General features: G+C 42.6%; 1 protein-coding gene across 1 annotated transcript; it reads right to left on the reverse strand.

The window, feature by feature from the left end:
* Positions 1 to 2,035: 2,035 nt before the first annotated feature.
* LOC138977270 (transcription intermediary factor 1-beta-like) lies at positions 2,036 to 8,721 on the reverse strand. The gene is made up of 5 exons (XM_070350175.1): positions 8,621 to 8,721; positions 4,400 to 5,073; positions 3,679 to 4,048; positions 2,549 to 2,884; positions 2,036 to 2,121 (listed from the first exon to the last, which is right to left on the reverse strand). Exons 2-5 carry the CDS (start codon positions 5,063 to 5,065, stop codon positions 2,036 to 2,038), a joined length of 1,458 nt encoding a protein of 485 aa, XP_070206276.1. The 5' UTR covers positions 5,066 to 5,073; positions 8,621 to 8,721.
* Positions 8,722 to 14,869: the final 6,148 nt, after the last annotated feature.

A 14,869-nucleotide genomic window follows, 5' to 3' on the forward strand; every position in this document is an offset into this window, starting at 1 on the left:
CCGCCCTGGCGGGCGGAAGCGGGGAATGCTGATCAGCCACACCCATTGCGGTGAGTGACTAACCAGTCCCCTGTTCGATCAGAGATCGAACACGTATCTGGGCTCTCCCCCTGTGCTATCCGCTCAATCTGACGGAGCGGCATCACACAGGGACGGCTTTCACTCACGCGGCGTACCGGCGTGGCTACTCTCTCCAGTATACGATCTTCGCTTTGGCCGGAGAACCCGGTTACTAACGAAGAATAAATACCTTGATCGTTAACAGGCCGACCACCAGAAGAGGCCTGAGAACGCAGAAGAGAAAAACCGTCACTGCCATCAAAAGACGCATGCACGTCAGCGGACGTGACTGCACATGTGGCCAAAGGAGGAACACGCCCCCTGCCCAGGGAACGGGAAACCCCGACACCAGGAGGAAAAGACAGCAGTACTGCCTTGGTCGACGAAAATTCTGCTGAAAGTGCTGAAATCTGGGCGCTCAAAGAACGCAAAAAGGCACAAACATCTTGCGATATCACGAAACATCTTGCTTATCACTAACAGAGCTAGAACCTGAAGCGACTGTAATTGATTCCAAAGGCAATTTTGGCATGGAAAATTCAGGCATGACAATAATAACATCGAAAGAAGATTTGACGAGAAATCTGAGACGTTAATCACAGCAAGACTCACAGAGGCTTTCGATTTACGGGGAGGCTTATTTGACAGGAGAAGGCTCCGCCACTGGCTTAGAGTTTTCTTTTACCACTAACCGACACGGTGGGTGAAAAGTGTAAACAACAGCTAAGCGCTGGCAAAACCTAAGTCAAATTATCAATGAAAATATCAAAATAGCTCACCCCAAACACACGTAGAGAGCAGAGGAACGTGCACGAGTACCAAGGTGTGGGTCTGACACAAGCAGCATCAGACAAAAAACGGCTGAAAAGCCGGAGCGAAAACAAACACGTCCGTGTTCACTGAGCGCTGAAGAGAGTATGCGTATGATTCAAAGATGGCGGCAAGGTCAGGAAGTCACGCGAGACTTCGTTATATTAAAGGGTCAAGGTCGCTCTTTTTTTTAGGGTTACCTCCCCTTGTTACCAAGGTGATGATTCAGCGTCCTAGCACTAGACTGAAGTAAATTGCATTTATGTGAGTTGGGATAAGAATGTAATTTAATTTGCTCCAGGGGCTTGCAACGTTGTAGGCCTACAATGTATTACCTTTCTGGGAGAATGCAAGTTTCCAGTACAAAGGACTTAACATTTCTTACATACTGCTTGACTAAAATCTTTTCAAAAATTGACTATATTCTATACAAGAAACACTTAACAAGGGTAAAAAGAGAAACAGAATCCGTTAGTCGCCTCTTACGACATGCTGGGGAGCATCGGGTAAATTCTTCCCCCTAACCCGCGGGAGGTGATAAAGACACAGACACAGGCGATGATGATGATGATGATGATGATGATCTACATTTAATATAAATCTTTTTTGCATAAAAAAACAGACGCTGAGTGTATGTATATTCACACGTTAGTGTTGCTGTGGCTGTGTGTTAACAATTTATGTACCACGATGACGATACGATACGATACGATCCAAAAACTCCACACGAAACAAAATGCATGATGATCCACGAACGCCAGCTGTAATAACTAATAACTGCAGATAAAGTTCAAACTAATGCTTTAAAATGTGTCTCATTACAAAACGTATTTAATTCTACAGATACCCAAGTAAATATTACAACTATGACTGTGGGTTTAAAATCGGCATGTCAAAAAGTTGAATCAAAATAACAAACACACACACACACACACACACACACACACACACACACACACACACACACACACATACACTCATACACACACACACACACACACACACACACCTTACATACACAAACACACGCACCCACACACACACCCACACACACACACATACACACACACACACACACACTTTATTCACTACATGCAGAAGGATACTGAGACACTACAGTCAGTACAATACAGGGCACAGGGAGAGGTGGGGGTGACGAAGGCTGTCACAGCAGGTCCAGCTGATACTTGCCATCATATCCCATACGGTAACAGTCTTCACGTCCACCATCCCACTGCACGTCCACCCTGCCTTGTGGATCACCGCCCTGCTGTGTTATTAGTCTTGACGGGATGGCCGTCACTGTGCCTTTCTTGTCCTGCACACAGTACACACTGGTCACTGCTTGTGTGTGTGTGTGTGTGTGTGTGCGTTGTGTGTGTGTGTGTGCGGATGTGTGTGTGTGTGTGCGGATGTGTGTGTGTTTGTGTGTGTGTGGATGTGTGTGGATGTGTGTGTGTGTGCGTGTGTGTGTGTGTGTGGGGGGGGGTGTGTGTGTGTGTGTGTGTGTGTGTGTGTGTGTGTGTGTGTGTGTGTGTAACAAACGCCGAATACACAAGTATAAGCATAGTTTCATCCAGTGTGTGTGCATTTGCTTGAGTGCGTATTTACATGCGTGCGTGCGTGAATGTATTCCTCTTCAGTTCATTAAACTTAATTTCTGAATCAAGTTTATAACACAACATTTCATTTGTGTTGCATCTCGAGCAAAAGCAGAACCAGAATATGCACAGTATCAGCTTCCTTTTAGTGACAACTCCGACTGAGTGACAGGGATGGTGAAAACTGTCAGACAGGAGAGGGACACGCAGTCTTACCTTAGAGCTCCATTGAGAAAGCAAGTGCGGTGCCAGTTTGACCCGGTCCCCTACTCTCAGTACTTTGGCCAGCGCCGCCTTTCTTGGTTTGTCTGCAGTCCGTGGTGTTGTCGCTGATGTCGCTGTAGATGTGGCTGGTGATGGCTGTGTAGGCTGCTGTAAGGTTGTCGGTGTTGTGGTGGGTTTTGTCATCTGACCTGTAGACACATTTCAGTCCTTGAATAACTTTCGTGTGACAGGTTTAACCGGCGTTTTAGAATGTTATTTAGCAATTACTAAATGTCACGTGAATTATGATACGTAGTAAGTTGGGGATTTTGATTTTTTTTTTATAAAAGACGCATTTTTCTGAATTTCACCAGGTATTGCAATGAATTGTTTCATGTCATTGGAGACTAAAAACTGACCCCTCTCTGCATATTTCGTTATATGTCCACGGATGCCTGTACCGCCCTACAGTGTTTGACATAATGACGCGTTGCCCCACGCACAGACAGACACGTGAACAGCGTAAGATGACATCAACAACCAGGTGTAACAGGTATCATACACCCCGGAGCACATCCTGCAGACCTGCCCGCTCCACCAGGAAGCCAGAACAGATCACTGGCCCCAAGGTGCCACACTGCAGGAACAACTCTGGGGCACCAAAGACTCCCTGATCCTGACCACCAGCTTTATTCAAGCTACAAAACTTGAAGTCTGACCTGAGGCCAATAATCCTGGAACGCCAAAGAAGAAGAAGGTATCATACGATATGGTCCCTCCGCGCCAACAGTACATGCAATACGTTCGCTAACTCCATATATAGGAACCTTATACCTATTACTGTGATTACCTGTTACCTGTTTTTGAGGAGTAGGCCAAGAACAAAACAGAGCATAAAATGGATGCTGAATGGATCTTGACCTTCTGCTTTCTAACAAGAAACAACAATACACGTGTAACCAAAACTTGTTATCAGAAAAGGTGTACAGAAAATGGGACGTACCCAGAGAGGCAATGTCGGCCCTCAGTTGATCCAGTTTCTGGAGGTCCAAGGTCAAGTCTTTGACCTCCATCTTGCGTGTCGTTCCGGTCTGTGACTCCAGGTCGTCGAGGCGTGACGTCAGACTTTTCATCATCCCCAGCAGAGACCCTTCAGACGCTGACAGCAACACATTTCCTACGCTGGCTGCGTTTAGTGCTAAGGCCGCCCGCCATTTCTCCAGCTCCGCCAGTGACGTCATGGCGGCGTCTTCCTCAGCCTGTATCAGCTCGTTGACCTTCTGACGTCGCTTCTTCAAGCACTGCTCAAGGTCATCGAACGTGTCATTGGCCTTTTTACGCATGACCTTGAAAGTGTTCGTGACCTCTTGGATCTAAAACACAAGAACACAGATCACTCTGTGAAGTCCTACAAATCGTGTTTAAATGTCATTTTGCATTAAAAAAAAAAAAAAAAAGGTTTTGTCATCGCTGAAGATTTTTCTTTTTAATGTCCAGCGGAAGTGGTTTAAGAAGGTGAAATCATTAAAGAGAAATCATTCAAGCTTGCACCATGCATTCATCAAACCCTGTTTTCACCTTCTTGTATCATCCAATGAGACCCCAAACGTCATGTAGATTTAATCAGAATGGATGTAAGTCTGCTAATAAGGTACGATGCATAAAACTTAATAAGGAAAAAGCCTGATAAAACAAGGGCATTAACATGAAGGGTGAACACCAACCTCCGTTGCCAATGCTGTCGCTCTGTCCCTCAGTCTCTGTGCCTGTTGTTCCAGTTCTCTTCTCTTCTCTGTCGCCACGTCTGGGATGGCCTTCACCTCTGCACAGCTGCGGTGATTGGTTGTCGCACACAACATGCAAATGAGCTCCTGGTGGGTGGAGCACCACACCTCAGCCGGCCTATCATCGTGCACGTTACATGTTGCACGGTTTATCTCAGCCAACCGCTGCGGGCTGAGTTTGTTTAAGTCTTCAATGACGTGTTTCCTGGTTAAAGGTATGTTCTTGTGAGTCCTTATACAAGCTTTGCAGATCTTGACGTCACACTGCAAGCAGAATGACGTTGCAGCTATGTTGTTGTCACAGACCATGCAGACATGCTGACCGCTGAGCACTTTGTGACTGTCCACCAAAGCCATTGTGGCCAGGTCAGTGGGCAGGTCATTGACCAGAGTGTCAAGGTCAAGTTGACCTCGGCTGGTGGAGGGCAGGATGGGGGCCCTGCAGAGCGGACAGCCTCCCTTGACCCCTGCCTTCTGAAGCCACGACACGACGCACTTTTTGCACGCTAGGTGTGTACACGGCAGTATCTTTGGCTCTTTATAGCCGTCATGGCAGACAGGGCATTCTGGTAGCTCACTGCTACTGGTGGCTGAAGCGGCGGCCATTACGACTTCTGTAAACACACACACACACACACACACGCACCCACACACGCACACACACACGCACACACGCTCGCACACACACACACACACACACACACACACACACACACACACACACACACACACACACACACACCAAGAACGGACTGATCAATAACAGTTGCTGATATTCAGTTGTAAAGTCTCATTAAAACACTTCACACTTAGTGTAGTGTGCGCATGCCGTCAAACTGTGATCAACGTCTTGAATTAATGCGGTAAGAACCCAGGATGAATTTGCTTTGACCGTGTACAACAACTCGAGGATGTACGTTTACTTGATTAACTAACGAAGAGAACAGTGAGCGGTTGTGGGGGGAGGGGTGGGGGGATAGCGGACGCGGAAAAAAGCAATGTTAATACTCCACCCTCCACCCTCTTGAAAAAGGAGTGATGGGGAAATGTATTGCCATCTGAAGTTATCCGTGTAAAAACATAACTTGCTGGACCGACCGTAGAGTAAAGGTTTACAACAATTCAAGGGAGAGAAGTATATGCATCAAGGGATCGCAAATAAAGGATTATTTCCCTTGTCACCTCTCTCTCTCTCTCTCTCTCTCTCTCTCTCTCTCTCTCTCTCTCTCTCTCTCTCTCTCTCTCTCTCTCTCTTTCTTTATTTGAAATGTAATGTCTTAGTTTGTGTATGATTTATTTCATTTGATTTGTGTGCAACTGAAATTAATAGGTTAATGTTTCGCTTCGTGTGGCGCAAAAAAGACTGCAACAGAAAAGCATTTGAAAAGGTGAAAAGAACTGTTTTATGTAACGAAGTAAAGCAAGGTGGATTAAATATGATTGATTTGCGTCAGATGCAGTGTTCCTTTTTGTTAAGCTGGGTTGTGAACCTAACTCTGTCTAATGAAGACCAGAAATGGTCATGGCTCCCAAAAGCACTGTTTTTCCGTTTTGGGAGTCGCTTTGAGTGTTTTTTTGCGAACATTAATAGCAAACCATTTAAAGGATTGGACAGTATTAAATCGGAATTTTGGTCCGATGTGTTGAAGGCATGGCTTGATAACAATCAAGTCGATAATAATGGTAATTCTGTTTCCGGTTTGTTGTGGAACAACAAAGATATAATTTGTCAAGGAAACCCACTCTTTTTTGCGGATTGGATTAAAAGTGGTATAATGTATGTGAGCGATGTGTGTGAGAATGGACGTTTTGCTACCTATGAAGAAGTGTGTGAAAGAACTGGCTACACTGCAAATAGATTGCTTGAGTACAATGTTGTTCGAATAGCTGTACATCTCCTTTTAAGAAATGTCGATATAAACGATGTAAATTGTTCAGTCTGTGACATTCCGACCTTCTGTGGGAAAAAAGTTAAATCAGTAAAAGAAATTCGAAAGATTCTGGTAGGAAAACAATACAGCCAACCCTGTTCAGAAGGATTTTGGAGAAGAAAATTAGGATTTGAAATTGACGAAAAGAATTGGAACTTAGCAGCCACTGTCACTAGTGAAGTTCGATTACGTGTATTGCATTGGAAAATATTGCAAAACATTTATCCAACTAATATTTTATTGTGTAAAATGAAAGTGAAGGCTGATAAAAACTGTACATATTGTAAGGATGAACTTGATGTATTGGAGCATTTTTTCTTTGAGTGCCCAACAGTGCTCAGGTTTTGGAAATATATTGAAATGTACATTTTAGTAAACATTGGTGAAAGAATTAGGTTGAATGTTACAGATGTGCTTTTTGGTATAAAAAGTAACAGCAAAAATATGAAGAAGATTAATCACATTATTTTAATCGCAAAGATGTGCGTAAGCATTTTTAAAAAAACCGATTCACGATTAACACTGGAAATTATTTTTGGAAATCATGTTGTTTTGAGATTTCGTTAGTCTGAAGTTTTATTAATTAAAAACAAACTATTGTTTATTTTCTTTGATATAATGTAAAGACAGCCATACATTATGATGCGAATATTGTTTAAAAAAAAAAGATCAATATATGATGACATATGATCATTTTGATGCTACACATGTTGACACGTATATTTTTTTCACGTATGACTATTTTTAGTCCTTTTGTATAATGTACAAGTTTTTCTGAACCGCATGTAAATGAGAGAGTATGTGTGCAAACAGAAAATACCATGTTTGTTATCTAGTGTTTTATTAATTGAATAAAAAAAAAATAAAAAAATAAAAAATAAAAAATAAAAAACTTGCTGGACCGACCGTAGAGTAAAGGTTTACAACAATTCAAGGGAGAGAAGTATATGCATCAAGGGATCGCAAATAAAGGATTATTTCTCTTGTCACCTCTCTCTCTCTCTCTCTCTTTATTTGAAATGTAATGTCTTAGTTTGTGTATGATTTATTTCATTTGATTTGTGTGCAAATGTCATTATGTCATTGCATATAATTTTATGTTCACCCCCCTCATAAGGGGCTATGGCCTAAATGAGTAAACAATCCAATCCAATCCAATCTCTCTCTCTGTTCATAAACACTTGGAGCAGAGCACTTTACACACAAAACTATTTATTTCTCAAGGATTTGTTACCAATAAGTAACTGGTCGAATGAAAATATGACCGTGTTTCTGTGGTACGACATCACACAGTTCCACTTGTGCCTGACCCTAAACAGAAAGTAGATACCGGAATAATCAAAACCAAATTACACACATATACTCAGAGCTAAAGTATCTGACTCTCTTTTCCGTAGACAGTCGTGTTTTAGGCAGCTGTTCTGTATAATAATAATAATAATAACAAGAAGAGCAAACGCTCGATCGAGTCACTTTCGCAGTTCTGAATATTATATGAGGCATCAGATGGACAGGAAGAAATTGCTATTCACAACACAATGAGTCACGTTCACATAAAATTTGAGCCCGGTCACTTTTATAGTTTCCGAGAAAAGCCCAACGTTAAGTTGTGTGTTGCCGAACAGAAAAGGCTAGTTATCTCCCTTGTTTTTCTGATAACGTTCGTAAAAGGCTACAGATGTAAATACTTTGATGTAAAGAATAATCCTACAAAGTTTCAATCACATCCGATGAACTTTGTCAAAGATATAAAATGTCTAATTTTTCCTTTGACGCTGACCTGTGACCTACTAAACAAAATATGAGCCCGATCGCTTTGATAGTTTCCGAGAAAAGTCCAACGTTAAGGTGGTGTCTACGGACGGCCGGCCGGCCGGTCGGACGGCCGGCCGGACAGACTAACACTGACCGATTACATAGAGTCACTTTTTCTCAAGTGACTCAATAATATAATAATAAATGAGCATTTATATAGCGCAACATAATAACTTTACAATTATGCTCTTTGCGCTTGACACTTGAATACGAGAAGGGTAACCTTGTCAGTCAAGGTATGGCCTACTTTCAGTTCCACTTCGCTGTATAGCATTGACAACATGCAACGACACACAATGGATGACATTAGATCGACACACACACACACGTACCTGACAGCAGAAAGGAAGCCTAAAGCGAACAAGCAGATTCTACAGTATTCACAGCGTAGTGTAACAAGCTTCTCGACACATACCTGTTTCTGTGGCTGTCTACAGATCACAACATTGAAGGCAGGATGATTTTCTGATGAGAGTTGTGAACGCGGAAATGAAACAGTAGTGTTGTGAAAAGTGTGTCAATCAAGAACCGTAAGTGCTGTCTTACTGCGCAAGAGTTACCTCAGCGTACTTTTGGTTCAGTCTAAAAGTGAAAGTAGGATTAGGAGCTAAAGATATTTGCCAATTAATGACTAGGTGTACGTGTGTGTGTGTGTGTGTGTGTGTGTGTGTGTGTGTGTGTGTGTGTGTGTGTGTGTGTGTGTGTGTGTGTGTGTGCGTGCGTGCGTTCGTGCGTGCGTATGTCCGTGTGTTAGTATGCATTTGTGTAAGTAAACGTGTAAGTTAAATTTGTGAGTATGTCTACGTATTTTTATGTGCAACAAATTCTGAAGAAACACACACACACACACACACACACACACATACACACACACACGCGCGCACGCTTGCACGCATGCACGCATGCACGCACGCATACACACACACACACATATATATACACGCACACACACACACACACACGCGCGCGCGCGCGCACGCTTGCATGCACTCAAGCACGCACACACACGCACGTACGCACACACACACACACATGCACACACATAACCACACACACACACACACACATACACTTACACATACACATAAACACACACACACACACACACACACACACACTGTCACACACACACATATATACACTGTCACACACACACACACACACACACTCACACACACACACACACACACACACACACACACACACACACACACACACACTCTCTCACACTCACACACACACACACACTCACACACACACACACACACACATACACACACACACACACAAACACACACACACACACACACGTACACCCTGTTTCGATTCCCAGTCTATGTAAAATATGTGACTAAATGTTATAAGAGTAAGCCGCCCACGGAAACGGCGTCATGGTTTTGTACAATCATGCACTTACGGCCACTAAACCTCCGTCCTCCAAGAAAAAATGTCCAAGTTTATTTGTAAGAATGTATACAACGATGGAAAAACCGAGAAAGGAAAACCATATTTCCAATGAGTCTAATAATTATGCGTTACGTCACACGCGGACCTGTCTGGCATTACAAGGAAGAAAAGGTAATTCCAATTTTTGACAGCATAAAATGTCAAAGTAAATTGAATTGTAATTTAATTTCTGTGAGTAAAGAGCATAGATGTAGCTCTCTTAATGAAAGTAATGTGGTGGACTCAATAATAATCTTCGGGTTTGAGAAAAATATACAAAAGTGTAGGTGTTTGGGGCAGATTATTCGTCAGAATCACGTCAGAATCACGTCAGAAACACATGTGATCATGCTTTTGGTACAAACTGTCACAAGAATCTGACGATTATGCGGTCATTTACAACAACAACAATTTGCGTCTACTGATAACAGCCATGTTGTCAAAAGCTTTAAGAAACAATAGAATAATAGGTAGCACTCTTAAAACCCTGAGGGGCTCTCAGAAATGTTCAATTGATTTAGCTTAGTGACACTTTTTATTGTCAATGATTTAGAAAAGTTTCAAAAACAAAGAGACTGCCAACGTTCCAAAATTCAGAATAAAACAAAAACAAGAATGGTTGGTTGTTGGAAAAGTTTCCTTATGCGAAAGTTTACGTCTCTTAAACTTTCATTTTCGTTTACTGATACATATACCGCTGTTGTGCATTTCAGTTTATTCACTTGCATCGCAAAAGCACGGAGTCAAAACAAACAAATTCATACGCGTTTTGAAAAGATTAATAGTCTCGTTGATATTTGGGTTGTTTTTCTTGGTGATATGAAGTTTCTGAAGGTTTGTATGTTTCCTTCTGAAGACAGAGAGTGAAAAGGAGAAGGAAGAGCGCTGTTACTATTTCTTGACTTTTTTTGTTTGTAACCCCTTCCTTGTTTGAACGTCTCCCAGATTAACACACAGTGACTTCTTCTTCTTTGTTCATGGGCTGAAACTCCCACGTTCACTCATGTTTTTGAACGAGTGGATGTGTACGTGTATGACCGTTTTTCCCCAGCCATTCAGGCAGCCATATGCAGATTCCAGGGGAACACACAATGACTTATAAGGTTTTAATTAACATTACGCTTTGTTTTACGGGGCGGGGATGCAGCTCAGTCGGTAGCGCGCTGGATTTGTATCCAGTTGGCCGCTGTCAGCGTGAGTTCGTCCCCACGTTCGGCGAGAGATTTATTTCTCAGAGTCAACTTTGTGTGCAGACTCTCCTCGGTGTTCGAACACCCCCGTGTGTACACGCAAGCACAAGACCAAGTGCGCACGAAAAAGATCCTGTAATCCATGTCAGAGTTCGGTGGGTTATAGAAACACGAAAATACCCAGCATGCTTCCTCCGAAAACGGCGTATGGCTGCCTAAATGGCGGGGTAAAAAACGGTCATACACGTAAAATTCCACTCGTGCAAAAAAACACGAGTGTACGTGGGAGTTTCAGCCCACGAACGCAGAAGAAGAAGAAGAAGAAGTTTTACGATTATTTCATTGGTATAAATAAAGGAGCAAGAAGAACATGCTGTGTGCTGTCCTTTGCTGGAGGGCACACGTTTGTCATCATTCATCCATGCGAGGGACTGCATTAAAAGAGTGGAAAGGCTGAAGCGTTTTCATTGCTGCAATTTAACTGTTGTGAATGTTTTTCTATCTAAGGTTCATACTTGGGTCGCGGTTACAACGGACGTTACTAATCATACGACAGGTAATCCATGTGAATAGGCACGCGCGCGTGCGCCTGTGTGTCTATGCGTGTGTTAGTGTGTGTATTAGTTTGTGTGTGTGTGTGTGTGTGTGTGTTTGTTGTGTGTGTGTGTGCGTGCGTGTGCGTGTGTGTGTGTGTGTGTGTGTGTGTGGACTGTGACATATAACAATGATGTGTGTGTGTGTGTGTGTGTGTGTGTGTGTGTGTGTGTGTGGGGGTGTGTGTGTGTGTGTGTGATATGAATAAAATGCAGGTTAACAAAATGTATGTCATAATTTTCTTTCATTTACTCACCAGGTACTAACGTAACGGCGGTGCACATAGCACGCGTGCACGCGCAGACATCTCGCCCATTCTCGCCCAGCCACGAGACATCCGGAACTTCTAGTGAAACTGCAGCCCAAAAGCGGTAACACGAGTATTGATGGGAGGAGAAGCTTTCCTTGAGAATTACTTCTGCTGTGTAAGAACTTGAAGCGCAATGGACTTGGCACGGAAAGGAATGGTTGTAAGAGTAAATTTATTTGGAAAGGCAACGTGTGAGTATAACCGTCTTTGGAGTGTGTGTGTGTGTGTGTGTGTGTGTGTGTGTGTGTGTGTGTGTGTGTGTGTGTGTGTGCGGTGTGTGTGTGTGTGTGTGTGTATGTGTGTGTGTGTGTGTGTGTGTATGTGTGTGTGTGTGTGTGTGTGTGTGTGTGTGTGTGTGTGCGGTGTGTGTGTGTGTATGTGTGTATGTGTGTGTGTGTGTGTGTGTGTGTGTGTGTGTGTGCGGTGTGTGTGTGTGTGTGTGCGGTGTGTGTGTGTGTGTGTGTGTGCGGTGTGTGTGTGTGTGTGTGCGGTGTGTGTGTGTGTGTGTGTGTGCGGTGTGTGTGTGTGTGTGTGCGGTGTGTGTGTGTGTGTGTGTTTGTGTGTGTTTGGGTGTGTGTTATAACTGTTTTAATCAGTATACAAACACTCACACAGTCCTTTGGATATTATTGTTCACTCATAAAACAAGAACTTGTCATGACTACCTAGTCTATCACAATACTCAGATGTTGGGACTGGGATGGTCAAACAACAGATTTGAACAACAAATCCTCGTTTTCGAATGTTTTAACTGGCACTTGAAAAAAGCTGCTTTTCTGTATTTACCGATCACATGTCCAAACAATACATTCAAAAGTCCTACTCCAAAATGGATCAAACAGCCTGAAATCATATTGGACAGTCTGCCTCGACGAACGAAAATTGACGCTCTCAATGACATTTTTGTACATCTAGGGTTGTTATTCAAATCTTACGCGCAACTCAAGCCGTGTATACAGTTACAAAATATTTCCTTGGTTTCTCCAATACATCGTTTCTGTTCATGGTTGAGATTATTTAGCTTTTCTCACCCGTGCAATATGTTGTTTACACATAAGTTTCAGCTTGTTACTTTCCCTGGTCATGTTCATAACTCTACAACCACGCATCGAAAAACCGTCAGACGACAGTTATAAACTTCTCTGAAAAGGTTACATCACCTTCTGTCACAATGTGCTTTTTTATTTTTTATTTTTATTTTTTATTTTTTTAACACTCCGTTGTTTAGTTTCGACGAAGCAAAGTTACGCGCGACGCCGCTCCAAATTTCAGTTTTTAGTTTATGGACCTCGAGTATGCATGACTTTTGTCACCCATCTGCAAAAACGTTTGGACAGCCAAAGACAGAATGAAACTCCAGTGCATTCCTGTTGCAACACACAGACTCTTCATTCAAGCTACTTCCTTATCCGGGTCCAATTTGAATTTTGGGACAACTACAACAAAACGGTGTATATTGTAATTGAGCAATATAGTTTGCATTCCCAAACTTGTGTGACAGGGAGGCTACTGCGTCAACCTTCACTTCAGGCTCTGCAGTGGTCGGCCTTAGAGTAGCAGACACCTGTGAATACACCCCTTCGGAGTTTCGAGTGCGCATGAGCGGCTAGTCATAATTTTTGACGGCAGGGGGCGCTCCGTTGTACCAAACACACTCGAGATCCATTCCGCTTAAATCATGAAACTATCGTGGGACAAAAACCACAAAAATATCAAAGAGATAAGAGCTTACGAGGGAAAACTTGAACGCAATCGGCAATGTACCTCTTCTGAAGACCTCGTGTTTGGTACAATTTGCAATCCCAGCATGCAATGCGCGGATTTTCTCGCGACGCGAGATTTGCGAAAATGACGAAATTTTCGAAAGGGTGTATTGTAGAGTTCTGTTTGTGATAGGGTCCGACTGCTGCTATCTCCTTGAATGTGATTAGTTACCTTTGCGTATCCATAAGAGTTTAAGAAATTAGCTCTAAAATCTCAACCCTGTGTGACTGGGCTTCGCCTCCAAAGGTGATCGTTGTGTTCCTACACTCGGGTACACTTGGTTATACAATTTCGATGCAATACACAGTTACTGTTTCTTTCCTCAAAGCTTCAAACCATTGCTGTCAGTACATGTTTTCTAGTGTTGAACACAACACACAGGGGAAAGGCTCCAAATATGGACCACTTTTTGTTTTATGCTGACATAGACCTATATTAGGTCCCTGATGCTGATAACTAGCTTGTTTTCTTGCGAAGAAGTTTCATTTTGTGTTTGGTAGTCCTTCTCTCTTAGGTTAACCGTTAGGCCTAATTAGAGTGAAATAGCTTTGATAGACATTCAGCAAAAATTAAATACAGAAAAAATCACAAAGGGTCCATATTAGGAGCCTGGGCGCCTAATATGGACCAGTGAAGCGGCCTTCACGAATCACTGTAAAAAGCCCCCTATATTTCAAAATAACATGATACAACTTGGTGTCCAAGTCAGCCTAATTAAAATATGCTCTGGGTTTATCTGTTTCGGGTTGATAAGAGCATTATTTGAAGCACACCAGGAAACTAAAGAAGCTTATCAAAAACAGAGTGAAAATAAGTGAAATTATCAACTTCCATGAAAAGAAATTTTTTGTTGCATTTTTTTTTTAAATCTCGAGGGCTAGTTATAGGTTATTTCCAGCAAGCTTCTTAATGAATTAATGAAAATAGCCTTTAGCTTTTATTTTCTTCGATTTGTTGAAGGTGGTCCATATTAGGGGACTCGCACATACTTTGAGATGTTGCTATTATCTTTTGTTTGCAGTAGAAACTCGCGGTCAACACTGCTAAAATGTAACAAATACGGTCTTAGCTGTCATATATAGCAAGTTTTGTGTGATAAAAGCTTTGGATGTGGACAGAAACGAGTCCGTTTTAGGCGGCATATTTAGAGTGAACGCTGCCAAAAGTGAAAAAAAGATAAAAAGCTAACGGTTTTGAGATTTGTGTTTCTGCAACTGTTTTGACATGTGCAAGTTATCCAGAGAGGGTGAATACAGCGAATAAAACTTTTTTGAGCGCTCTAGCGCCGTTAGTTTGTCAGAGCTGGAGGTGGTCCATATTAGGAGCCGGTCCATATTAGGAGCCCTTCCCCTACATGCAC

The sequence above is a fragment of the Littorina saxatilis genome, linkage group LG9 (assembly GCF_037325665.1).
Source record: "Littorina saxatilis isolate snail1 linkage group LG9, US_GU_Lsax_2.0, whole genome shotgun sequence".
Lineage (NCBI taxonomy): Eukaryota > Metazoa > Mollusca > Gastropoda > Littorinimorpha > Littorinidae > Littorina > Littorina saxatilis.